At 35.5% G+C, this 27132-nt stretch overlaps 1 protein-coding gene across 5 annotated transcripts in view; it reads left to right on the forward strand.

Annotated features, from left to right (window-relative positions):
• Pik3c2g (phosphatidylinositol-4-phosphate 3-kinase catalytic subunit type 2 gamma) overlaps nucleotides 1–27132 on the forward strand; it is a 367859-nt gene that overhangs the window by 147746 nt on the left and 192981 nt on the right. For all 5 annotated transcript variants that reach the window (XM_047549321.1, XM_047549319.1, XM_047549322.1 and 2 more), the window contains 2 exons: nucleotides 4180–4273; nucleotides 10507–10601. In XM_047549321.1, coding sequence (XP_047405277.1) covers nucleotides 4180–4273; nucleotides 10507–10601 — 189 coding nt within the window. The remainder of the gene's footprint in view (nucleotides 1–4179; nucleotides 4274–10506; nucleotides 10602–27132) is intronic.

The raw sequence follows: 27132 nt of genomic DNA on the forward strand, positions 1-27132 counted from the left end.
ACATTTCAGTCTGTAAATATCACACCAAAGTCAGAGAACTAATATGAGTAACCCTCACCTCAGTGAGAAATGAGCTACTGAGCATGAAATGCCAACAACTGTATCCCAAAAGAATGCTTAAGTAATTTCCGACAACATCACAGGTAAGAAATGCCAGGATTTGTGGAACATATTTGTCCATTGATCTATACCTGAGTTCAGGGGCTTTAAAATGGCAGTTAAGCATAAATTCTCCAGAGACCTATTATGTTGGAAGAATATTCTAAATCAACTAAAAAATAGGATGCTCATTCTTTCACACAACGATATTCATTCCTAAAAGGGCATGTGATTTGGAAGCTTTTTTTAGTGTTGGTAATGAATTTTCAATTACTCACATATTTCACTAATTAGCTGGTTAAGCATTACTTTCAAAAAGTAATAAATGCTTTTTAATAGGCTTGAAAAACTTTTAAAACAAGCTTAGAAAATGAAATGAAAGTCATTTATGAAACTTTCATTCAGATAGCCAGTATTGATTTGTTAATCCTTCCCATCTTCTATTAAATATGCAGGAAAATATACACATACTCATTTCAAAAACAAAACAATACTGCATAAATATCTCATAGTATTTTATGTCATTCAATATTCTAATACTGTGTTTAATGACATCATATAATCTACCACATGATCATAGCATATTTAGCTTCTTATTTTTAGATATTTACATTATTTCCAATGGCTTTTTACATATACATATTTTCATGAACATCTCATTATATCTTTAAGACATATTCTCAAAAGTTAAATTTCCAGATCAAACCAGAAGCACATTGTGAATTTGTTTGTTTTGCTTTAATACATGCATATATTGTCAGCAATATACAAAAAATTTCCTGTCCCAGGAACCTCACCAGCACTGCAAGCATCTCTCTTAATATGGTCAACTCTTCTTAAAATGGTCAAGTGCAAATTATGTTTGGATATACTCTAAAGTCAAGTTGGGCCTTCGTTACATCTCAGGGTGTCATATGGTTAGTTTCAATTTGTCTCCTAATTTCTTTCTGAACTTCAACAGTGAGGGAAAAAATGAGACATCCATTTCCATTACTGTGAAAAAACTTCCTCCCAGCATTTGTATATATTAACACAAATATATAACTTTCCTTTTGGACAATACTATACAGGTATTACCATTTTTTGTTCCTCTTTTTCTGAAAGATTTTGAAAATGATACACCTATTTCTATTACCTTCAGATTTGTTTTTCTTCTATCCTTTTCAGTAAAAAAGGAATTCCATAATTGATATGAGTGATATTGGTGGAATTAAACCTATGGCATCCAATGTAATTTATCTTAGAGAATGGTAAGAAATAAAACTGACTCCATAGTATAATTTTCATCACTATTATCGTCATGACTGGTGTATTTTTATAAATCATTCACCCTGTATATACCATGGTGCTCCATCCCTTAAATAAGAAAAGAAAATGCAACAAATCTTGTCTTCAGTTGATTTATTTAGTAGTTGAGGAATGAGGACACATATCTAAAATAATAATCCCTTATACATACTAGCATATTCTAAGTGTCCAAGAGGGGTCAACCAGTCAATATTCTTGGAGTTTCAACAAGTGATTATTAAGGACAGTTGCCTTCAAAGGGATTTGATCCACCTCTTGAAGGAGGAACAGAATTTTAAGACAAGAGGTGACAATAAACACAAGGTGAAAAACCTGGAATGTTTAGTCAGCCTTTAATACTGGGTTAGCCGTATGGGTATAAGAAAGGTCCACTGAAAATAGAAAACCATTTAATGTTTTATGAGAAATACAAATAAATCAGAAAATTCTTTAGATAACACTGTGAAAAATATAAGTATCAGTATGAGGTAATTGTGTTCTAGACCAAATAGGTGCATAAGAAATTAAAAACAAGCATAGATGCTAAAACCACTAGGATAGAAGAGTCAACCAAACTTGGCAACTGAGTAAATATAAAGATAAGAAACAATGGGAAATTCCACAAACTTCTATTAAACTGTGCTTGAACAAGAGACTTCTAAATGAAGGAGCCTGCCATCAACCATGGCATCATGTAGAACTTCTCAGGGAACTGGTGATTAATGCTACAGGAGGCTGACAAGTGGCCAAAACAACTTCACAGGTAAATTGATGGTTGAGCTTGGACTTAAGGGATGAAAAGAATTTCACCAGAGTAAAGTGGGGAAATGTAATAAAGAAGGCAAAAGAGGAGACAAATATCACCTTTAAAATTCTAGAGCTATATCATTGGAGAAAGATATTAAGACAGAAACCTGGTAGTAGAAATGTCTAGTGGAAAGATAATGAGTTCAGTTTAGTCTTCAAACGAATATGTAGAGAATCCCCACAAATCTGGAGGCACTGGAGACATATCCATGAACAAAACAGACAAATATTTTCTGCTTACACTCTAGTGTACATTCTAGTAATTAGAAGTACAGTGTTCACCAAAGGTTCTAGCGTGATATTTGTTTTATATTTTTCTTTATTTTTTGTCACCTGTACCAATAAGATAAAATAAGCACACAAGCAAACAAGAGTGACTAGAATGTGACTTAACAAGTCATCACTTTGGCAACAAAATATACCAAATAACTTATTCCCTCTGAGGCTTCAAACTGTCCTCAAACTGACCTCTATGTCTACAAAGCTTCAAACAAATGGTTTAGTAATTGAGAGCAATAAATTAGAGTCAATTGCATTTAGTTGGGACAATCTAAAGTCTTAATGTGCTAAAATAGGCTGACCTTCTTCTAGCTTTGCATTTTTATTGCACCCTTCTGCTCTCAGTGCATGCATGAGGTTATGCTGAGACCTTCTGACCTTAGCAATACTTCATGAGATGTCTCTGGACTTCAGTTCTCACTAGGGTTCATTGCTAGAATGTTCAAAGGGAAAAAATTAGTATTGGAAAAGTATTTGTAGGTCAGAAATAAGAGTTTTGAGTGACTAACCTTAGAAGTGAAATTCTTGTTGCAATTAAAATGTTCAGTTTAAATGAAGAAAAATGCATAGCCTATTTAGCATTACATTTTAAACTGTTCTCAAGGACAGTTGAGGGGTACTGAATAATACCATTTTTTACTAAACTCTGTAGATGCATAGTATTCATTTCATCCTTCAGTAACCTAATATCCTAAAAAGGACAGCATATTGAAGACTTTAAAGTTTTCTAACTTCAAAACTACTGGGAGCTAATCTTCAGAGTCTTCACCTGACTGGTTGAAAAATCTTCAGTTAATTCCCTACAAAAGCAATTTGGGGTTTTGTTTATTTGTTTATTCATTTCTTTGCTTTTAAATGAGTTACTAAAAGTAGTTTCTTCAAGTTTTAAATTATGCCTATTTTTTTCTGAAAATGTGTTCATGTAAAATTAATTATTTTTACCAAAGCCCTGCCTATATTGAATCATGTCAAGGCAATAGGTCAAGATCATCTCAAAGCAGTGTGGTGCCAAAGTTAGCTCCAGGTACTTACCTGCCTAAAGATAATGGCATCTAATTTTATGATGGAGCAAGATGGCAACAATCTGAGGAGTCCATTTCAGAACAAAATTGTCTTAGGAATATGGTTTTAAATGCTAGATGCCTTCACTAATTTATTTTGATAACAAACATTTATGAAGTGACTAATCTTATCATAGTCATATACAGTCTAAAAAGGCATAGGGCACAGTTGACTTCAAGAACTTCACAGTCTAGTAAGCTTTATGTTTATTATATTATGCTTGTTTATGTATTATAAAGTACTTTAGATTTCTGGTTTTCATTAAGATCTGGCTAAAGTCAGTTTTAAAATATTAGATCTCATTTTTAAGCATATAAACTATCAGATCTCCAGCTGGTAATAATTTAAACATTTTCATCCATTTTAGAAGAGATTTCAGATATCCAATAATCCTCATTTTATAGGTAAGGATCTGACTTAAACCCACCTTTCTCAAGTCTGGTCAAAAGGTTTTCTATTGCAGTCCACATGAGAGTCTAGAATATTGAAAATAACACTTATTGCTAATGGTTATATTAATTTATGATGGGATCATTATTTTACCTCATACCCTGAGGGTAGAATTCGTTCTCTGTTTTTACTGACACGAATCATGTGTTATTCCTAGCCATTACCAACTTTATAGACAAGTGAATTATGTATTAGTTTTCCAGATCAAGAAATTCGTAAAGTGGCAGTTCAACAATTAGACACCCTCTTGAATGATGAACTACTGGAATATCTCCCACAGCTGGTTCAGGTAAGAACCACACTGTTGCTACAGAATGCCAGAATTTTAACTAATGATTCTCTGAAAAGTTCCCAATGAATCAACAATGGACTACTTAAAGGTGATATTGCAGTTTGGTCAAAGAACTGAATTATAGCTCATATGGAAATGCAGACATTCTCTAGCCAAAACTAATACATACAACAACAAAAAGGTATATAAAAGCAAAAACCTAAATTTTTTAAAAAGTAATTTCATTTATTAATACAGGAAAAATGGAGATATTTATGATAAAATATTTTCATAACTGTATATGTAAAGTACTAACCAAATAAATGCTAGGTAAAAAATAATTATTTGATAGGCAGTTCCTCATAATTTATGAGCTTCTTGAGGGTTTTTAAGATAGCAGAATAGAGGAGGTTACTTTCCTGGATGCTTCTTGGCATGAAACCAGGAGAGCAGACAGGCAGCAAGGACGGTACTGGACACATTTAGGGACATTGTAAGTCCACAAGGTATAAACTCTACTATCTCAGATAGATACTGTTGAATGGGTAGACACACAAAAAACATGAAAAAGCAAGGGAATATATCTCCCCAAACAAACCAAGATATTCCAATAACAGAATACATGGGCACCACAGTGAAAGAAATGTCAGCGAAGAAGTTTAGAATGCACATAGTTAAACTGGTATGCAAAGTAAAGGATGGTATAAGGAGTGAAATCAGAGAGAAAATATAGGAAGTGAAAGATCACTTCAAAACAGAAAGAGATGCTGAAAAAAAAAGCAGAAATCCTCAAAATGAAGGAATCAATAAACCAAATTAAAAATTCAATTGCATGCATTATTAACAGACTAGATCACTTGAAAGGCAGAGATTCAGGCAATGAAGACAAAATATATAATCTTGAAAAAAAATTGAGGAGGAAAGATGTTAAGCAACCACGAAAATAACTTCCAAGAAATACAGGATAACCTGAAAATACCAAATTTAAGATTTAGTGGACTAGATGAAGGTTCAGAGATACAAACAAAAGGAATGCACCATCTTTTCAATGAAATAATATCAGAAAAGTTCACAAACCTGAAGAGTGAAATGAAAAAACAAATACAGGAGTCTTATAGGGCCCCAAATATACAAAATTACAACATATCCACATATCCACACCAAGGCACATTATTATGAAAATGCCTAACATACAGAATAAAGATAGAAGTTTTAAAACTATCCTATTCACAATAACTTAAAGAAAATATTTGGGAATCAATCTAACAAAAGATGTGAAAGACTTCTACAATGAAAACTACAGAACACTAATGAGAGAAATTGAAGAAGACCTTAGAAGATAGAATGATCTCTCATGTTTTTGGAAAGGCAAATTTACTAGGGTCAAAATGGCCATACTACCAAAAGCACTATACAGATTTAATGCAATTCCTATTAAGTTTCCAATAGCATTCATAGAAATAGAAAAAGCAGTCATGAGATTCCCCTTTGGAAAAATAAGAGGCCCAGAATAGCCAAAGCAATCCTCAGACAGAAAAGTGAAGCAGGAGGCATCACAATACCAGACCTTAAATTTTACTACAAAGCTATAGTAACAAAATCAGCATGATACTGGCAACAAAACAGACATGAAGACCAATGGTACAGAATAGAAGACACAGAGACAAACCACATAAACACAGTTATCTCATACTAGAAAAAGCACCATAAACATGCATTGGAGAAAGATAACCTCTTCAACAAGTGAGCTGGAAAATGAGATGAAATTAGACCTCTCACCCTGAACAAAACTCAACTCTAAGTGGATCAAGGACCTAGGCATTAAACCAGAGACTCTGAGCCTACTAGAAGAAACAATAGGCCCAAAGCTCCATTGTGTAATCTTAGGAACCAACTTCTGCAGGAAGACTCCTTAAGCTTAAGAAGTAAAATCAAGAATCAATAAATGGGATTGTATCAAACTAAAAAATCTTCTTCACAGTAAGTAAACAATCATGAACATGAAAAGAAAGCCTACAGGATATATAAACAACTCAAAAAACATAACACCAAAAAAATAATAAAAACCCAATTAATAAATGGACAAAAGAACTGAACAGACACTTCATAGAAGAAGAAATATGAATGGTCAACAAATATATGAAAAAATGTTCAACATCAGTAACAATTAGAGAAGTGCAAATTAAAACCAACTGAAATCTCATCTGACTCCAGTCAAAATGGCAATTATTAAGAATACAAGCAACAATAAATGTTGGCGAGGATGTGGGATAAAAGGTACACTCATACATTGTTGGTGGGACTGCAAATTGGTGCAACCACTCTGGAAAGCAGTATGGAGATTCCTCAGAAAACTTGGAATGGAACCACCATTTGACCCAATTATCCCACTCCTCAGTATATACCCAAAGGACTTAAAATCAGCATACTGTAATGATGCAGTCACATCAATGTTCATAGCTCAATTCATGATAGCTAAGCTATGGAACCATGTAGGTGCCCTTAGATGAATGGATAAAGAAAATGTGGTACATGTACACAATGGAATGTTAGTCAGTCATAAAGAAGAATGAAAGTATGGCATTTGCTGGTAAAAAGGATGGAACTGGAGGCAATCATGTTAAGTGAAATAAGCCAATCCCAAAATACCAAAGGTCAAGTGTTCTCTCTGATATGCAGATGCTGACTCCCAACAGGCTGCAGGTAGGGAGGAATGTAGTTTCACCAGATTGGACAGGGGGAAATTGCAAGAAGGGAGGTGAGATGGGAATGGGAAAGACTGTAGAATTAACCAAACATAACTTTCCTATGTTCATATATGAATATATGACCAGTGTAACTTAAGAGCAGGTACAACCACAAAAATGGGAAGTTATACTTCACGTATGCGTGATATGTCAAAATACATTCATGTCATTTATAACTAAAATGAACAAACTTCTTTAAAAAAAACTTTATTGATGATAAAAAATAATAATTTATGAGCTTCTTGCCTTTCCCAGAGAATTGTAATATTGATTATAAATCTTATAAAAGTAATTTCTAATACACAAATTCTGTTGCCAACTAGTACATTTGAGTCACATCAAATATTACAATGTTGGAGTCATTTTAGAAAAGAATATAAATTATAAGGAAATATGAGAAGAGACTGACATATCTGAATATGATGAAAGATTCACAATTAAATATTTCACAATTGAGCATGTAAACGACTGTATCCAAACTACACAAGATAATTTTTTTTTTCTAAAATGACTGAAGAGGTCTTAATTCTTTGTGTAATTTATTTATTCATTTATTTATTTATTTATTTATACCAGGGATTGAACCCAGGGTCACTTAAACATTGAGTCACAAACCCAGGCCTTTTTTATATTTTGTTTAGAGACAGAGTCTCGCTGAGTTGCTTAGGCCCTGGTTAAGTTGTTGAGGCTGGCTTTGAACACACAATCCTCCTGCCTCAGCCTCTCAAAGTATTGGGATTACAGGTGTGTGCCATGTAATTACAGCACCCATATATTTGTGGGTGCTTTAAATGCAAATGTTGTCTTATCTGAAGGGTTAGAAGTTATTTTAAATGCCAGGTACCTCAGTTTTTCACCATTGGTAAGAAAACTCAAAATAAAATGACAAAAAAGCATTTGTAAATAAACTTCAGTACCATTTTACTTTGCACATGCACATGAACTTCTCTTGAGTTCTCCTAAAGAGAGAGATCTGATTCAGAAATAGCTATACCACATAGTTACACCTACCAATCTTCACAGTAGCAACTTCTCTCACCTTGCCAGTACAGTATAATGGAAAAAAAAAAAAAGTTTGAACTTGTAGAATCACTATTCATCTCATGACTTATGGATATGGGCTACATGTCATGTCTAACCCAATTGAAAATAGTAAGTTTTTACTGAAGTACCTACAGAGTAAACTCATTTGATGGCCCCATCACAGTCAATACAGTTGACGCCAGAAATATCATTGAAAACCATCTTCCTGCAAATCCAAGTTTATAAGAAAACTTGTACACAGAATCCAACATAGTAAATACACAGAGGGTAAAATTAAATAAAGCTGCAACTGTGTCCTAATTAAAAGTAAAGTTTACAACATGTTCTGAGATTGGAAGAAATATATACTGAGACTAGAAAATAAATAAAAACTGGGAAGAATTTTCCAACTTTTACTGTAAAGTTTACCATAAGACTTTCATGTTTCACTCTGATCTTGAAATGTTCCAACGCGTTAAAGTCCTCACCTAGTTGATTATTTTCTGGAATCTTGTTATTTTGTTATGGATTTCTATGCTAAAATGATGAAGACTACATTCAAGCAGGAAAAATGAACTCTAAGAGTACAGTGAAAACAGAAATGGTCTATAACTAGGCATCAAGTAAGACGAAGACCTAGAGGTCAATATAAACCACAGGATGTAACTATGCAGATAACTTCCAAGCAGAGTTCACAGTAATGTGTTGTGCACCTGAAATGATGATATAGGCTTTTGGGGAAAAGGCATCAGTAGAGAGTAAAACAAGAAGTGTGTAAGCAAGGGAGGCAATTTAAGAGCTATAAATAGTTACTGTGCTTAAGAAGAAATAATGGGAAGAAATTAAAAGGCAAGCATAGAAGTAAATTCTGAGATATATCTCCCATTCATAGCCCATATTATATGCTTACTATTAGGGCATAAACAAAATCCGTGTCTTAACCAGCCTAGCATCAGCAGGTAAGAGAGAGAAGCCCATGACTATAGTTTAAGGCTAGGCACATAATGGTCTTTCTACATTCAGACAGTGTTAGGAGGCTATGCAAATTTGCTGAAGTCATCTTCAGCACTCTGACACCTCAGAAATTTATAACTTTTCCATCCTTGAGGGTGTTTAGCATACTGAGGTGTTTCTTCAGGTGTGTGTGAATGAACACAGTACCCACTTTTTTCTGCTGTCTGTACTGTGGTATAAAACTTTGCTCAAACTGTGTGAGTGTGTATGAGAGAGAGAGAGAGAGAGAGAGAAAGGGAGAAGGAGATTAAATGGCTTATTGAACAACTAAAAATAGAAGCTTTGCCTCTCAAACAGGGATGAGCATCTCTCTTATGAAGAGAACTTGAGTTTCATTTTCACATACTCAGATTCCTGGGATAATTGTGGAGATTCGAGTGTAGTCAAGTCCCTGGAGAAGACAGGTGCCGGTCTGAATTAGGTCCCTGAGGACATATGGGGCTGCCATGGTTATCTGTGTCTTTTATCAGACTGATTATACACCTTAGAGAGCTGTTCATGTGCAGACAATAGAAAGGATTTGGGAATGTGTTATGATAGTAACAATTAGCTTCGAAACTTTAAGCAAAACTTCAAGGTCTGCAGGTTAATACTGAAATATCAGTCAGTGATTTCTGTTGAGGCTTTGAGTGTGTATTAAATTTATTTCCAAGTGTGTAGAAATATCTATTGCTGAATAATACCATTTTTTATATTCCAGAGACATGGTTCATGTTATTAATTTTTGTGCCAGGATTGGAGCTTCAGGGCATGATTGAACTCCACCAACCACTTGCTTTTATTTATTATCCTATGATCCTAAAGCATAAATAAAGAGACAAGACTATGTAAGCCCAAGTTGTGCTATTATTAGTTGTAGGGAGCCGTAGCCTGTAAAAGAACCAAGCTTGGTTGAACTGTTAGGAAAATCTGGTCTCAAGGAACTCACAATTATGAAAAAATTGTCCGAGATTGCCTAAGTCACGTGGTTTCCCTGCGATGTTTCACCAAGGAAGTTCAAAGGCAGGCCCTGGATGTGGAAATGACCCTATAGAGCCAAATGGTTTACTTAACTCCACCCCTTATCCTGTTTTTCATGGAAGAAGCCCTACAGGCCCTTTTGATCTATACTACTATAAATAAAGCAAGTGGGGGCTCCCTCCTTTGTTAGAGCCAGACCCTTATGGACGGCTCCATCGGTCATGCCCCTGTTTCCAAGATAATTCTGTCTTCTGCCATTATTCCTGATAACTAAATGTCATAACCTTTTATTTCACAGCCAGCCCATCCCTTCTACAGGAACCCTTCCCCTCACCCATCCAAGACTGTGGCAATAATTAGTCACACACCAACTAAAAAGCTATCTGCATTTTATATAAATGCATTATCGACATTTTATTGAAATGTGAATGTTGTTTTCTCTAGTTTTGCCAAAGCTCTTCAGTCCCTCTGCGTTCTGCTATAAAGTGATTATATCTCTTACTTCAGGCTGTCAAGTTTGAATGGAACCTTGAAAGTCCTTTGGTGGAACTCCTACTACACCGCTCCTTGCAAAGCATCCAGGTGGCCCATCGTCTTTACTGGTAAGATTAAAATAGGTTAGGCCGGCTTTTTAATTGTCAACTTCTTTATGGAACAGTCTTAGTAGAGTAGAAAATTTTTTTTCATTGTCATTTTTACAAACCTCAACTTAAAATGCAGCCACATTTCAAAGTTATTTTTATTTACGAGTATATATTAAGTATTAGCATTTTTAAAATGTACTTCTGGACAACTGCTACTGTTAAACAGCAAGTTAAATCCATTCAGAATTTTAATCTGATTGATACCTTTCCTGTAGTTTTAACTCTGGTCATATCCACTCATTTAGGACTGCAATATAAAATCTACCTGTAAGACTGTGAATGCTTTGGAAGAATGTATGTTTTGAAACATACATTCTGTGCAGTGTTAATTCATTAATAATGGAATCTCATGGAAAATACATACTCTTTCTACTGAAAATTACTAGATCACTCAATTTTTCCCAAGCATGAATTTAGAATAATATTAGTAAAGAAACAAGAATTATTTAAGAGATACCAAAATTTCTCCCATTATCACCTGCTCTTGATCCTATGGAACATGATGCTGTTTGTATGCAATTTTTTCCACTTTTTGTTGTATTACCTACCTTATAAATTCAGTTTCATAGCACAAAATGATTAACATTGCAAATGTCAAAGACTTAGGGATGAGAGGGGATCTTTCTTTTGTCCTCTTGAATGTATGACAACTGTCACTTACTTGTTTCAGTTACTATTTAAGAATGTTAATTAATAGGAAAACAGCAAGTCATCATCAATTTGGAGCATCATGTTTTTCTGCTTCAAAAAATACTACTCATATTGAGTTCACTCTTACCAGGAAAATGACTCAAGCATTTCATAGAGGAGAGACACAAGTACTTGTCAGGAACCTGCATTTGATCTGCTATCATTTTCATTTTAAAAGTTTACTATTTTTCTCATTTTAAAAAAATTTTATTTGTTCTAATTGGTTATAAATGACAGTAGAAGGCATTTTGACACTTTGTACACAAATGGAGCATAGCTTCTCATTCCTCTGGTTGTACATGGTCCTGAGTCACACCAGTGGTGTAATCATTCATGTATATAGGGTAATAATGTCTGTCTCATTCTACTGTCCTTCCCATCCTCACTGCCCCACCGCTTCTTTCACTCCACTCTGCATAATTCAAAGTTCCTTCATTCTTCCCTACTGACCCTCCACTATGGATCAGCATCCACTCATCGGAGAAAACATTCAGCCTTTGGTTTTTTGGGATTGGCTTATTTCACTTTGCATGATACTCTCTAGTTCCACCCATTTACCTACAAATGCCATAATTTCATTCTTCTTTAAGGCTAAGTAATTTTCAATTGTGTATATGTACCACATTTTCTTTATTCATTCATCTGTTGATAAACACCCTAGGTTAGTTCCATAGTTTAGCTATTGTGAATTGAGCTGCAACAAACATTGATGTGACTGCGTCAATGTAGTACACTGATTTTTAAGTCTTTTGGGAATAAACCAAGGAGTGGAATAACTGGTCAAATGGTTGTTCCATTCTAAGTTTTCTGAGGAATCTCTATACTGCTTTTCAGAGTGGTTGCACCAATCTGCATTCCCATGTACCTTTCTCCACACATCCTCACCAATATTTATTTTTGCTTGTATTCTTGATAATTGCCATTCTGACTAGAGAGAGATGAAGTATTAGAGTAGTTTTGATTTGCATTTATCTAATTGCAAGAGATGATGAACATTTTTTCATATGTTTATTGATTGTATTTATTCTTCTGTGAAGCATATGTTCAATTCCTTAGACCATTTGTTGATTGGGTTATTTGTTTTTATGGTGTTAAGTTTTTTGAATTCTTTATATATCCTGGAGTTTAGTGCTCTGAGGTACATGTGGCAAACATTTTCCCCCAATCTGTAGGCTCTTTTTTCACGTTATTGATTGTTTCCTTTGCTGAGAAGAAGCTTTTTAGTTTGAATTCATCCCATTTATTGATTCTTAATTTTACTTCTTATACTTTAGGAGTCTTGTTAAGGAAAGCAGGTCCTACACCAAAATGATGAAGATATGGGCCTACTTTTTCTTCTATTAGGCACAGAGTCTGCGTTCTAGTGCCTAAGTCTTTGATCCACTTTGAGTTGAGTTTTGTGCAGGTGAGAGATAGAGGTTTAATTTCATTTTGTTACACATGGATTTCCAGTTTTCCCTGCACTATTCATTGAATAGGCTATCTTTTCTCCAGTGTTTGTTTTTGGCATCTTTGTCTAGTATGAGATAACTGTGTTTATGTGGGTGTGTCTCTGTGTCTTCTATTTTGTACTATTAGTCTATATGTCTATTTTGGTGCCAATACCATGTCATTTTTGTTAGTGTTGCTCTATAGTGTAGTTTAATGTCTGGTATTGTGATACCTCCTGCTTCACTCTTCTCGCTAAGGATTGCCTTGGCTATTCTGGGTGTCTTATTTTGCCAAATGAATTTCATGATTGCTTTTTCTAGTTCCATAAAGAATGTCATTGGGATCTGTATAACACTTTTGGTAGTATGGCAATTTTGTCGATATTAAATTTACCTATCCAAGAACAAAGGGAGATCTTTCCATCTTCTATTTTAATTTCTTTCTTTACTGCTCTGTAGTTTTCATTGTAGAGGCCTTTTTCTTCTTTTGTTAGATTGATTCCCAAGTTTTTTGTTTTGTTTTGTTTTGTTTTTGAGGCAATTGTGAATGGGGTAGTTTTCCTAATTTCTCTTGCAGTGGATTCATCACTTAATATATAGAAATTCATTTGATTTATGGGTATTGATTTTATATCCTGCTAGTTTGCCAAATTCATTTATGAGTTCTGGAGGTTTTCTGGTGGAATCTTTTGGATCTTCTAAATATAGAATCATATCATCAGCAAATAGTTTGAGTTCTTCTTTTCCTATTTGTATCCCTTTAATTTCTTTGGTTTGTCTAATTTATCTGGCTAGAGTATCAAGGTTGATGTTGAATAGAAGTGGTTAAAGAGGGCATCCCTGTCTTGTTCCAATTTTTAGAGGGAATGCTTTCAGGTTTTCTCCATTTAGAATGATGGTGGCCTTGGGTTTAGCATAGACAGCTTTTAAAATATTGAGGTATGTTCCTACTATCCCTAGTTTTTCTAATGTTTTGAACATGAAGCAGTGTTGTATTTTGTCAGATGCTTTTTCTGCATCTATTGAGATAATCATGATTCTCATCTTTAATTCTATTGATGTGATGGATTACATTTATTGATTTCCATATGTTGAACAAACTTGCATCTCTGGAATGAATCCCACTTGTTCATTTTGCACTATCTTTTTAATGTTTTTGTATATGATTTGCCAGAATTTTATTGAGAATTTTTGATCTGTATGATCTGTCTATGTTCATCAGGGATATTAATCTGAAGTTTTCTTTCCTTGATGTGTGTTTGTCTAGTTTTGGTATCAGGGTGATACTAGTCTCATAGAATGAGTTTGGAAGGGTTCCTTTCTTTTCTATTTCATGGAATAATTTGAGGAATATTGATGATAATCCTTCTTTAAAGATTTTATAGAACTTGGCTGAGAATCCGTCTGGTTCTGGGCTTTTTTTTTTATTCATAGGCTTTTGATGGTGTCTTCTATTTCTCACTGTTTGAAATTGATCCATTTAAATTGTGTATGTCCTCCTGCTTCAATTTAGGTAAATCATATGTCTCTAGAAATTTGTTGATGTCTTTGAGATTTTCTATTTTATGTGAGTATAAATTTTCAAAGTAGTTTCTAATTATCTTCTAATTATATATTTCAGTAGTGTCTGTCATGATATTTCCTTTTTCATCACAAATTTAATAATTTGATTCTTCTCCATCTTTCTCTTTGTTAGTGTGGCTAAGGGTTTATCAATTTTTTTTATTTTTTCAAAAAACCAACTTTTTGCTTTGTTAATTTTTTGAATTGTTGAATTATTTCTTTTGTTTCAATTTCATTGATATCAGCTCTGATTTTAATTATTTCCTGTCTTTGCTTTTGGTGTTGATCTATTCTTTTTCTAGGACTTTGAAATGTAATATTGGGTCATTTATTTGTTAACTTTTTATTCTTTTAATGTATGAGTTCAATGCAATGAACTTTCCTCTTAGCACTGCCTTCATAGTGTCCCAGAGATTTTGATGTGTTGTATTAGTGTTCTCATTTACATCTAAGTATTTTTTTACTTCCTGTTTTCTTCTGCTATCCATTCAACATTCAATAGCATGCCATTTAGTCTCCAGTTTTGGAGTAGCTTCTATTGTTTATTTTATTGCTGATTTCTAGCTTCATTCTGTTATGATGTTAGAATGCAGGGTTTTATTTCTAATTTTTTGTATTTGCTAAGAGTTGCTTTGTGGCACAACATAGGGTCTATTTTAGAGAAGGATCCATGTGCAGTTGAGAAGAAAGTATATTCACTTGATGATATACTCTATGTTCATTAAGTCTGAATCATTGATTATATTATTTAATTCTATAGTTTCTTTATTTAGTTTTTGTTTGGAAGATCTATCCAGGCGTGAGAGAGGTGTGTTAAAGTCACCTAGTATTATTGTGTTGTGGTATATTTGATTCTTGAAATTGAGAAGGGTTTGTTTGATGTACATAGATGCTCCATTGTTTGGGGTATAAATATTCACGATTGTTATGTCTTGTTGATGTGTGATTCCCTTAAGTAGTATGAAATGTCCTTCTTTGTCCCTTCTGACTAACTTTGGTTTGAAGTTCACTTTGTCTGATATGAGGATGGAAACCCCTGCTTGTTTATGCAGTCCTTGTGAGTGATATATTTTTTCCCAATTGTTCACCTTTGGTCTATGGATGTCTTTTTCTAGGAGGTGAGTCCTTTGAGGAGAGCATATTGTTGGGTCTTTTTTTTTTTTAATCCAATCTGCCAGTCTGTATCTTTTGATTGATGAGTTTATGCCATTAACATTCAGAGTTATTATTGAGATATGATTTGTATTCCTGGTCATTTTGGTTTATTTTTGGTTTTTAACTTGACTTAGTTTCTCCTTTGATTGACTATTCCTTTAGTGCAGTTCCTCCCTTTGCTGGTTTTCATTGTATTTTTCATTTCCTCCTAATGGAATATTTTGCTGAGAATGTTTTGTAGTGCAGGCTTTCTAGTTGTGAATTCTTTGAACTTTTGTTTATCGTGGAAGGTTTTTATTTCATCTTCAAATCTGAAGCTTAATTTTGTTGGATATAAAATTCTCAATTAGCATCCATTTTCTTTCAGAGCTTGATATATGTTATTCTAAGACCTCCTGGCATTGAGGGACTGGGTTTTGAAATCTGAACTGGTTTCCTCGTATATGTAATTTTATTTTATTTTCTCTCACAGACTTTAAAATTCTATCCTTATTCTTTATGTTAAGTCATTCTTATTACTGCCTTGATGTGGGTCTGCTGTAATTCTGTATATCTGGGGTCCAATAAGCCTCTTGTAGTTGATTTTCCATTTCATTCTTTAGATTTGGGAAGTTTTCTGATATTATGTCATTGAAAAGATAGTGAATTCCTTTGGTTTGTATCCACACCTTTGTCTATTCTGATAAATCTTAAATATGGTCTTTTCATGTTATCCCATATTTCTTTAAAGTTCTATTCAAGGTTTCTTATCATCTTCCCTGTGCAGTCTACTTTATTTTCAAGAATATATATTTTGTTTTCATTGCCTGAGGTTCTGACTTATAAGTGGTCTAGTCTGTTGGTGATACTTTTCATTGGATTTTTAATTTGATTTATTATTTCCTTCATTTCAAGGATTTCTCCTTGATTCCTTTTTATTATCTCTGTCTCTTTATTGAAGTGATCTTTCACTTCCTGTATTTTATCTCCAACCATCTTTTATTTCAAAGATCAGTCTAATTGTATTTTCTAAACTCCTTCTCTGTCATTTCTTCTACTGTATTGTCTATGTATTCTATCTTTGGAACATCTTGGTTTGTTTGGTATGTTTTGTTCCCTAGTTTTTTCATGTTGTTTGTGTGTCTTCTCATCTAGCGGTATGAATCTGAGGCAATATAGATTCTACCCTGAGACTTATAGTGTCCCTGAAGGCTCCATACTGGCCCATGCAAACCCAGCTGCAATCTGATGGGTCTGAGCTTCAGCTTTCTCAGGCCCTGTCTTCCTGGAGTCCCAAGATCTCAATGTCCTTTCAACTTGCAGAGAGACCACCAGGGATGTGCACACACAGAGAAGTAACCCTGCAAAGAGGCAACCAGATGGTAGCTACTACCACACCAAGCAGAAAGACCGCGGGTACAACCAGACCTGCGGATATCCCAATATATCTCCAGGCCCTGGTCTGTGTCCCCAAATTGAGGTGGCTGTGCCCTAAGATGATGGTGGCTGCATGTAACCAAACCTGTGGGCACTGTGACAATGGACTTCCAGGCAAAACCCACAGCAGGCAATCCAATTGCAGTCTACAGTCTAACAGCGGTAGATTGGCTAGTGGATGTGGGCCGTGGGTGATGGGTGGGTGAAAGGCAGGCAAGAGGCTGGCAAAAAGGGAAGTGGTGGATGGTAGGTGGTCAGCAAGAGATCTGCACTCAAAAGGCAGGCCATATGCTGGCAGAGGGCAGGCAATTCCAGTGGACCAATAGTGGGTAAACTACAGGGGATGTGTTGACAGCACAACTGCTGAAAAACAGTATTTCCTCAGTTTGAATCCCAGGTCACAAAGCGACAAGGAATGCAGCCTCCCTCTAGTCTGCCATCTTGGATCTCTTCAAATGCTTACTTTAAGAAGCAGAGTATTTCCTCTAGTGCATAACTATTGTAGGGCATCAGATTCATTAACTATCACTGGGCCCTTCACCGAATAGACTCTTATCAAAGCTCTGAAGGGAGTCTTAAACTCTTCAGTTCCCCAGTTAGTTGCCCTAGTGCTGAGGGGAGTTAGGTGGATACACTTTGTGGTGTCATGCCACACTCAAATGAGGACTCCTTTAGACTCCATCTTTACTTCCTTAAAACTCAGCTTTTTTTCCCATGCATTATTAAAATTAAAGCATATAGTATCATGACCAGACAATAATATCATTTAATCTTCAAACCAAAATATAACATCAGAGTATACAAAGTATAAAAAGATAATTTCTTTAAAAAGACATATTAAAATTAGAATGCAATATTAAGGACTTATCCTAATTGATTAGTGGTTGCTATAATACAATTGTCGCCTAAGTTGTACCTTCATTTACTAAAGTGGTGTGGAAAGTAGAGTCATTGAAAGGTGGCACTGAGTGCAAAGTTGCAAATCAATGTCATACTTGTAATTAAATATAATTATGTCATTGTTTCCAAGGCTTGGGAGGATAGCCTTTCTCATCCTTATGAAAAAGACCAAGATAGATTCAAGAAGTAAGATAGAAGGAATAGAAAAGAAATTATAAGTGAACTTCTTGTTTTTGAGGACTGAGTCTATGAGAACAAAGAAAAAGGAGGAGATGTATTTTAAAGAATCTACAGCTCTTTAAAATAAATAAAAACTAAGAATTATGGAACTTGCATGAAGCATGAAATAATATTATTTATATTTAAAATATTATGGGGTTAAAATAGCTGATGTCTAGGATCATGTGTAGAAAGTGTCTTGTGCAGAATGTCTGAGCTCGAACTTCAGAAGACACAAATTAGGATCCTATTAAAAATGTAATGTCCTGTAATATAAAAGAAGAGGTGGGGTAAGTAAGTGCAGAAACCCATCAACTATCACTGCAGTGAGTTTTTTCCACTTGGATGAATTACTGCTTCTTCAAAGTCAACATATTTATTCAACACTCTCAATATCTTGCCCCATTCACCTAGGGTTTGGAGTCTTCTCTTGGTCTTCTCTGTTCCCCACTAACATAAGCAATTATTTAAGCCTTATAACCTATGCCTCCTGGACAGTCTCCCCACTTCACTACTTCCACCTGTTGCTGTTATGGACCTGATGGTTGGCTCACCAAACGCTGAACTACACATGCACAAATAGGCTTAACCTAAAAACCATCTTGACCACTTGGTGTCACTCTGGGTAGCCCTTCTGAGATGGGAAATTGATTTGGTTTTACTACCAGTCTTCTCCATTGGAAGGATGAATATAGAATGAGTGGCTCCTGTTTTTCAAGAAAAGGGAATTAACAAGAAGCTTCTGATTGGGAAAGTCTAAAAGCTCTACTTCTCAGTGTGCACCCTAAAAGGTGGCCACATGTGGCAACTGCAGAATTTTGGGCTTATGTCTAGGAAGTCCCATCCCTATTACAATTAATTACTTAAGTTTTTAAGTTTAAACTCAGTTCTACTTTCCATTTATGATAGGACACAATTTAACTAATAGCGAAATATTGGGTTGAATGGTGGTCCCAAAACAGGTATTTCCATATCTGAACCTCAGGAAAGTGTGAATTGTGACCTTGTATGGAAAAGGGTCTCTGAAGATGGAATTAAGATAAAGGTTTTGAGGCAAGATCTCCCTGGATTATCACAATGGACCCTACATTCAATGACAAGTGATATTAGGAGAGCTAGAAGAGATGATTCACACAGCAGAGAATGTCATGAGAAAAAATGGAGGCATTGATTGCAGTGAAACAAACCCCAAGCCTAGGAAAACCTGGAGCCATGAAAGTCAGAAAATGCTTCCCTAGAGCCTTGGAGGGAGTAGGTCCTGGTCAATGTTTTTATTTCTAATTTCTAGACTCCAGAGCTATGAGAATAAATTTTTGTGTAAGCTACCAATTTTTTGGTAATTTGTGCAACCACAGGAAAGACAAATTGACTGGGATGCCATATCATTCAGGAAACCTCTGACCCTCCCTCTAGCCACCGTTCGAAATTGAGTTTTGCTCCCACTTTGTATCCCACTGTGTACTATATGTGATTCTGCCCGACATCATCTCTCACTGCTTCCATACCTCCACTGGCCTGTGCATTTCCTTTTTAGGTCCCTATAATGGCTAATGAGAGCAAACGTGCCATGCTCTTCTGCATATGAATCCCACCACAAGTGTTTGGAACTCAGTGGGCATTTTAAAAAATATTTTAAAGTTCAGGAAGTCATAGAAACATCTTCAGAGCAGCAATATTTTTACATACTGGCAATCCCATGGAATCTGAAATTACCAGTTTGCCTGAGGCAGTGCGTAAAGCACTGCGGGTTCCACAGCCCAGCTGCTCTTGCCTGGCTGTGGTATCCACTCCCCAGCTTCTGTACTGACTGCTAGCCAACTGTCACCCCTTCTCTGCAGAACTATTCCCTGCTTAAGTAGCCACCTGGCTTGGGCAGTGGGAAATCTCCATGGTGTGGTTTATATTCCAGAGATGCCCCATGAATGAGATCAAGGCTAGACTTGACCCGAGACCTCCTCTTTGTTGATTTCTTTCCTTCTTTTTAATGCTTCCCTTCCTCCCTTAGGATCTTTTCTGAAAAGTGCTTTTCAGCAAATTATGTACACTGAGATTCCTATCTCTTACACTGTTCCGTGAACTGAGATGAGCATTTCTTAATGGAGATGACAAGCTTAACTCCAGTCACCCCTTGATATCTGCTGGGGATTTGTTCCAGACACCCAACTCCCAGCAGATACCAAAATCCATGGATGTTCAAGGTCCCTATATAAAAATGGTATATTATGTACATATAACCTGCATACATCCTCTCATATATTTAGTCATCTCTAGATTACCTATAATACTTAATATAATGTAAATGCCTATAAATAGCTGTCATACTGTATTGCTTAGAGAAATCATGGCAAGGAAAAAAGTTCTTATGTGTTCAGTACAGATAGAATTTTTTTTTAATCTTTCCAATCTTCAGTTGATTGAATCTGAGGATGAGGTGGAATGCAGGGGTAACAGCCGGCATGTGTATATACAGAATGTATGTGTTTTTTTAAAAATGGAGTGTGCTATGGGACATGTCCTAGGTGGAACAGCAGTATCTCAGTTTTTCACACTCCTATTTAGTAATGAGATTGAATAAATTCCAAGAGAAAACCAATTTGAATCAGAATCTGCATGGGAGAGAGCCATTTTGTAGCATAGCCATTCCTTTTCTAGAGGTGTTATTTAAGGTACATGATGCAAAACTCTGAGTGTCCCCTTGAAAGTGTGGGAACAGCCTAATATGAAGCTCTCATTTGAAATTCTATTCAGTGCAGGGTTTTATTTTCTTTCTGTTTTATTTACTGATATGTTATAAGCACCTAGGATGGTACTTGGTACTATATAGACATTCCATAAATTTACTGTTGAATCAAAGAATTTGCTTATGTTGCCTGGGCCCAGCTGCACACGTGCAGACTTGTGACAGAAGAGGGCAGAAGAGAGCTGCTTGAGCTGTAGAAGAAGATCAGGTAGGGTCAGAGCAATTTCAGAAGACTGGCCCCATGGGAAGTAGGCAATGGATGTTACCAGGAAGGCAAAACTGGAGAGGAAAGAAAACTTGAGCAGAAGTCAGGCACTAACTCAAGTCAGGAACTAGGACCCCAGAACAAACTGATGCAGTAGTGTATGCTGGACCAGGTGGGAGAACCAGAGAGTGAATTAAGCCAGTGGTTTTTCTCCTAAGAAAGGAGCCTTGAGCTTTAATATGTTACCCATTCCACCAAGATGATGCAAAATCTGTCCATTCATTTTTTTTTAAACAATCTGTCCTAAACTTTTTTTAAATCTAGAATTTTGGGGGCAATTTCTCAAATCAGGGACTACTTTAAATAAAGCAAACTAATGTGGAAATTTTGCATCATGTAATTTGAAGTCATACATGTCCTTCTCACCTCCTCCCCAAAATATGTCTCCCCTGATGCATGAAATTCTCATTTGAGTCACTCCTTGAGGTTAACAATTGTTGCCTCCCAGCAATTCTCTTCTAATATGAAAATAGATGTACTCAGAACATAATTTTTATGATAAATTAATCATCTATTCATTTGTGTGGTGAACATTAAGATACTAGATACTATTGAACTACTAAGGATAAAACAAAGAGTGGCCCTTGCCTTAAGAAGCTCACAAGCGGGGCTGGGGAGATAGCTCAGTCGGTAGAGTGCTTGCCTTGTAAGCACAATGCCCTGGGTTCGATCCCAGCACCCAAAAAAAAAAAAAAAAAAAAAAAAAAAAAAAGAAGCTCACAAGCTATCGCTTCAGCATCCAGGCAGCAGGAGAAAACCCACTGGCTATGTGGCAGGGACAGAGTAGGAGGGAAGTCACACCAAATTCTGTCCATCTCACAGTTTTTCCTGTGACCTATTCCAAATGCAAGCAGAGACAAGACCAGATATCAAGTAAATCAGAAAATCTAACTGTGTGCTCCCATTCTGTCAGTTTTAAATACTGATAAAGGCATACAAATGAATACACAGTGGAGGTAAATGCTCTCCTCTGCTTTGATGTCTGAAATACTCTGTGAAGAGTAAAGAGATGTGCTTGAGGGAGCTATTGCAGTGTAGTGGAGCACACATAATACAGAATCAATAGGAGGTTTTAAAGCCTCAATCCCTTACTTTCAGGGATCATTATATTGCTACTAATTCACCATTTTACCTTTACAATGTAATAAATAATAAAATATTGCTTCATTCTTTTGTAAGAGAAAGATATGTCTCACTGTCATTTATTATTGATCTGCTGTAATTGTCTTTTACTCTGTTGTTCTCTGAAAAGTATACACCAGACAGAATCCTACAATAAGCAGCTCACTTAAACCAACAATACTTCTCCTCTATCCTCACCAATCTGCAGGAAAAAGTAAGAGAGTTTTCTTTTTTTTTACACAGTAATCTGTAAAATCCATTAGCATAGTTTCTGAGTTATGACAGAATACAGGAATAGTTGTTTCATCTCTTTTATTTCTATTTTCTGTGATAGGAGTTTTATGTACTTCCTTTAATAAAAAGTTTTTTAAACACTGTAATTTTAAATTAATTTCATATGTCATTTAAGCATCATTATGCTATTATATATCTGAAAATAAAATCATATAGAGTTCTACCACAAATCTATGCAAAAGCCGTAAACAGAGCTCCATTTTAAATGCATCTCTTATTTCAATTACTTTTCCTCTTAAATCTTTTTCTTTTGTTAAAAAAAATGAAAAGTAATGAAAATGAGCATTTGGTATATACATACTGGCCCAGTCAGGTCTTTGGGAATTGAACTTCCTAATCCACTCTCCAGCAATTTTTAATTGGAATTTCATCAGTGGCTGCTTACATAGTAATCTGGTTTCCCTATGATAATGTTAGTCCTACTTTGTCATACTTTATGCTAGGGATTTGTGTTAAGACCTTGAAAAGCAGCATTATAGTACTTCGATTTGCTGTTTCTCAATCAGGCTAGTTTTTCTCTACCCAATAAAATATATGGTCCAAAAAAAGCCATTTGGTTTAGAAATTATCCTTGTCTTGTAATAATATTTGAATTTGCCTTCAAAATAAATAGATTATCAGATACTAGTAGAGTTATAGGATTTGGGAATCAAATGGGACCCTAAGGACCATCTCCAATTCCAGAAAGGAATTTCAAGAAGTGAAGTGATTTACCCAATGATAATCGTCTAACTGGTTAAAGAATTGATGTTAAAATCTCTTCCCATGACATCTCATGCCCAAAACAAGTCTCTTGCCAACTCAACATCTACTTCCAAAAAAGTACAACTTGAAGTAGTCATTACATATTTGGGTTTTTTCTATCAACAATTAAGAACTCTTTCAAGTACTACCTTGAAAATAAAACTGAAAAGAAAAATATATTTGAAATTGAGATCTTTGTATCTAATATCTCAAAATTTTGCTATTGGTTGTTGAAGTGATCCACAAGTGCTCTGAACTGTCAGAGTTCATTAATAGGTATTTATAATAATCTCCAAAAAATTTTATCCTTGAGGGACAGTAGATTGTTTTCAGAATCTTTCTTTTATGGTACTTGATTCATACTTAAGACACTAAATTTGTTTTCTTAGTTTTGCTATTAATCCACTTGTAATAATAAAAAAAAATACCAACTAATTTTCTTAGTAGATGCAGTACTTAGTTTGTACTTTTCAGTACATATTTCCATAAAACCAAGACTTTCTCAGTTTTCTCAAAAACACTAAGTACCTAGCAATATTCTCATATAATTAAGTCAGTTCATTTCAAGTTAAATGAGTTAAAAAATAATTTTCTATAGTCTGGGTCAGAACTTGGCAATAAGAAAATTAAAGCAAAATCAGTCTTTAGTTTCTTTCTACCTAAAAATAGTCAGTAAGTGGTTGGATACAGAAACCAGAAGGGCAGGGATAACTCTGGGTTGTTGACAAAGAACTGAAAGTCACCAGCACCTTGACAGTACTTGTCTAGGCTCCTTACATCTTACAGCTTAGTTATCCCTTAATCCACTTGTGCTGCTGTAACACAATACCTGAGACTAAGTAATTTATTTCTCAAAGTGCTTGAGGCTAGGAAGTCCAAGATCAAGGAGCCAATGGGTTTGGTGTCAGTAAAAGGCCAGTCTTCATTTCCAGCATGATGCCTTTAATGCTGCCTTCTCTGGATGGGAGAAATGCTGTTCCTCACACAGCAGAAGAGCCAAAGAAAGAGAACTCACTTCCACAAGCCATTTTTATAAAGACATCAATCCATTCAAGAGAACAACTTCATGACATAAATGTCTCCCAGTAGACCCAGTCTCCCAACACTGTGGCATTGGGGATTATGTTTCCAGTATATGCATTTTGGAAGAAACAGATTCAAACCATGGCAATATCCAGAATTGAAATTCTCAATTGTATTTCTGAACTTGCACACAGATAAAGAAAGAAAGCAAGAGAATAATATCACATGGAAGTTATTTTTAGGTACCGATAGCATGTACCACTTCTTTCTTTACTCCATAGATGAGAAGTCAATAATAAAGTCCACATAACTGTAAGGGAATACAGGAAAGACTAAACGAAATTTGATTTGGTGAACCCATACCACACAGGTAAAGAAGTATAGATGACTTGAGAAATTTATCCAACAAGTGGTAGAGAAAAGGGGCATAAAAGAGAAGCCAGTATCCACTTTTTTTCTATATTAATTGGTTTTTTTTTGAAAACTAAAATTGTTCTCACAGACACAAAAGAGGACCACTTAACTACTGAATTAAGAATCATCACTTTAGATCTTTTTTCCTTTCTTCTGTCTGTCCTACACACTTTTCTCTATCCTCCTGGCTTTCCACTCCCTCTAGCGCGTACCCTTTTCTTTTCCTTTCTCTTTTCCTCTCATTTTCTCTCTTACCCTGCAGGGAGACACTGTTTGCTTCCCTTATGTGACAAAAAAAAAAAAAAAAAAAAAAAAAAAAAAAAATCATCACTTAAAAACAAAGGAATCATATTTTGTCTTCTAAAGATACATTTGGCTTTTGTCCAAAAAGTCTTAAAGAATTCCAAGAGATTTAACCTATGTATATACCATAACCATTTTTCCGTGGAGGGCTCATTATGAAGATAGTTATATAAGTATGGTATCCAATTGAAATTTGGACTCAAAATGTTCAAATTTGAATTCAATATTCCTACCTTTTACCCTTTCAATCCTTGCACCCAACAATTCCAAGCTTCTTTTTTATATGCAATGTCCTGGCTTACAGCCGTACTAAGATACCCAACACAGGCAATCTGAGAAGCATTTTTACCCAATAATCTTTACTCAGGAAGTCCTTAGGTCTTGACCATTGTTTCTCTCAAGTATGTCCTAAATTCATGCCTTCTTTCCTATTTTCTTAGCTAGCACATTATCTCAAGCCTCCAGTATTCCCTATATAGCGATTGTAATCACTTCTAATTGTTTTCCTGACTTCTGTCCTTATCTGTTCCTCGTCTATCTCTGTTCTCCACACTGTTCTCAGAGTAATGTTTAGGTAATAGAACTTGATTCTTAACTCCTAAAGTATGTTCTAGTTCCTAGGCAACCCCAACTGCTTAGCATTCCTGCTAATTCCATTCCTTTTTTTCCTGATGACAGTATTTATAATTAATAGATTGTGAAATAAAATCCTTCCTTTATCAACATGGCTTTGTTGCAAAACTTCATGATCTGAACTCTGCCTACCTCTCACCCCCATCTTTCGACATTCAAGCACAATCTTTTCTATTCTCAAATAATTACCCAAATTTTCAGAAGTCTTTCCTGCCGTGAGGACTTGCCAAATGCTATTTTCCAACTTCTTGAAGTGCAGTTGCCACCATGTCTACCTAGAACCCTCTGGGACCCACCATAGCTTTTATCTTGGAGTGTTAACTCTGGGCTCCACTCTTTACATGCCTCCAATACAGTTTTTAACATGTTGCATTCACTTATCTACTTCACTATTTCTCTTCAGTTTAAGCTACTTTGGGTTTCAAGTAACCAAAAACTTCTGATTTAACTAGTTTAAAATTAATTGAAAAATTAATTGTCTCACATAAACAAGAAATTATTTTACAGAGTGGTTCCAGATTGTATTCTTGCAGTAGCTCACTGATTTTTGTCATTTCCTGGTTTTTATCCATCTTTCTGCTGTGCTATCCTCTGTATGTGGACTTGCCTTTAGTCCAGTCCCCATCATTGCTACAAGACTACCACAGCAGGTATCGCAGCCATGCAGGACACCATGAAGCAGAAGTACAAGTGATGGCCCTCCTTTCACAAGAAAAATTTCCCATAAACCCTGTAGCAGAGCAAACTTCTCAAGTCATCCTGAATCAATCGCTTGATCCAAGGACCATCACGTGAGTCAGGTTACCTGTTTGATTAGAATATTCAGAATTTACACAGAAACCAGTTAGCTTCCCTGAAGGTTTTGCAATATGAACAAAATGAGATTCATTTTGCTGATGAGAAGAGAATAGGTTCAGTACTGGCAAACACTCTATGCCTCTTCTAGAGGGGAGGCTAGGTCTAGACTGTCAAGGCCCAACACAGAAGGAACATTGCATATAATCCATAGGGTAGGGATCAATACCTCTCTGTTAAAAGAATTTTAAAAATCACACCATACACTTGCACCACCGGTAGGTTGACTGACCTCAGACCCTGTGCCCAAAACAGCGGCAATCAGGACACTCCTTTCATCCTAGCTGCCCTGCACTGGCCTTGGTATTCTGATAATTGTTTTTGCTCTTTTAGAAAAATAAAATAAGACCCAGCCAGTGCAATGGCACACACCTGTAAACCCAGCATCTCAGGATGCTGAGGCAGGAAGATCACAAGTTCAAAGTCAGCCTCAGCAACTTAGTGAGACTCTGCCCCAAAATAAAAATTAAAAAACGGCTGAGAATGTGGCTCAGCAGTTAAGTGTCTCTGGGTTTAATACTTAGTATCAAACAAACAAAACAAAACACCAAACTCATTAGCTTTCTGGAATAGGAGGAAGTTGAATTAAATGACTTAAATAATAACATGCTCTGAAAAAATGTTTTTAGAGGTGTCAGGTGCTACACTGACCATATCCAGTGCAAGGTGCTTTCACTGATTTAACTGTGCCATGTCTTAAAACCCAAATCTAAAGTGAAGGGT

This window comes from Sciurus carolinensis, chromosome 4, assembly GCF_902686445.1.
Source record: "Sciurus carolinensis chromosome 4, mSciCar1.2, whole genome shotgun sequence".
Taxonomy (NCBI): Eukaryota; Metazoa; Chordata; class Mammalia; order Rodentia; family Sciuridae; genus Sciurus; species Sciurus carolinensis.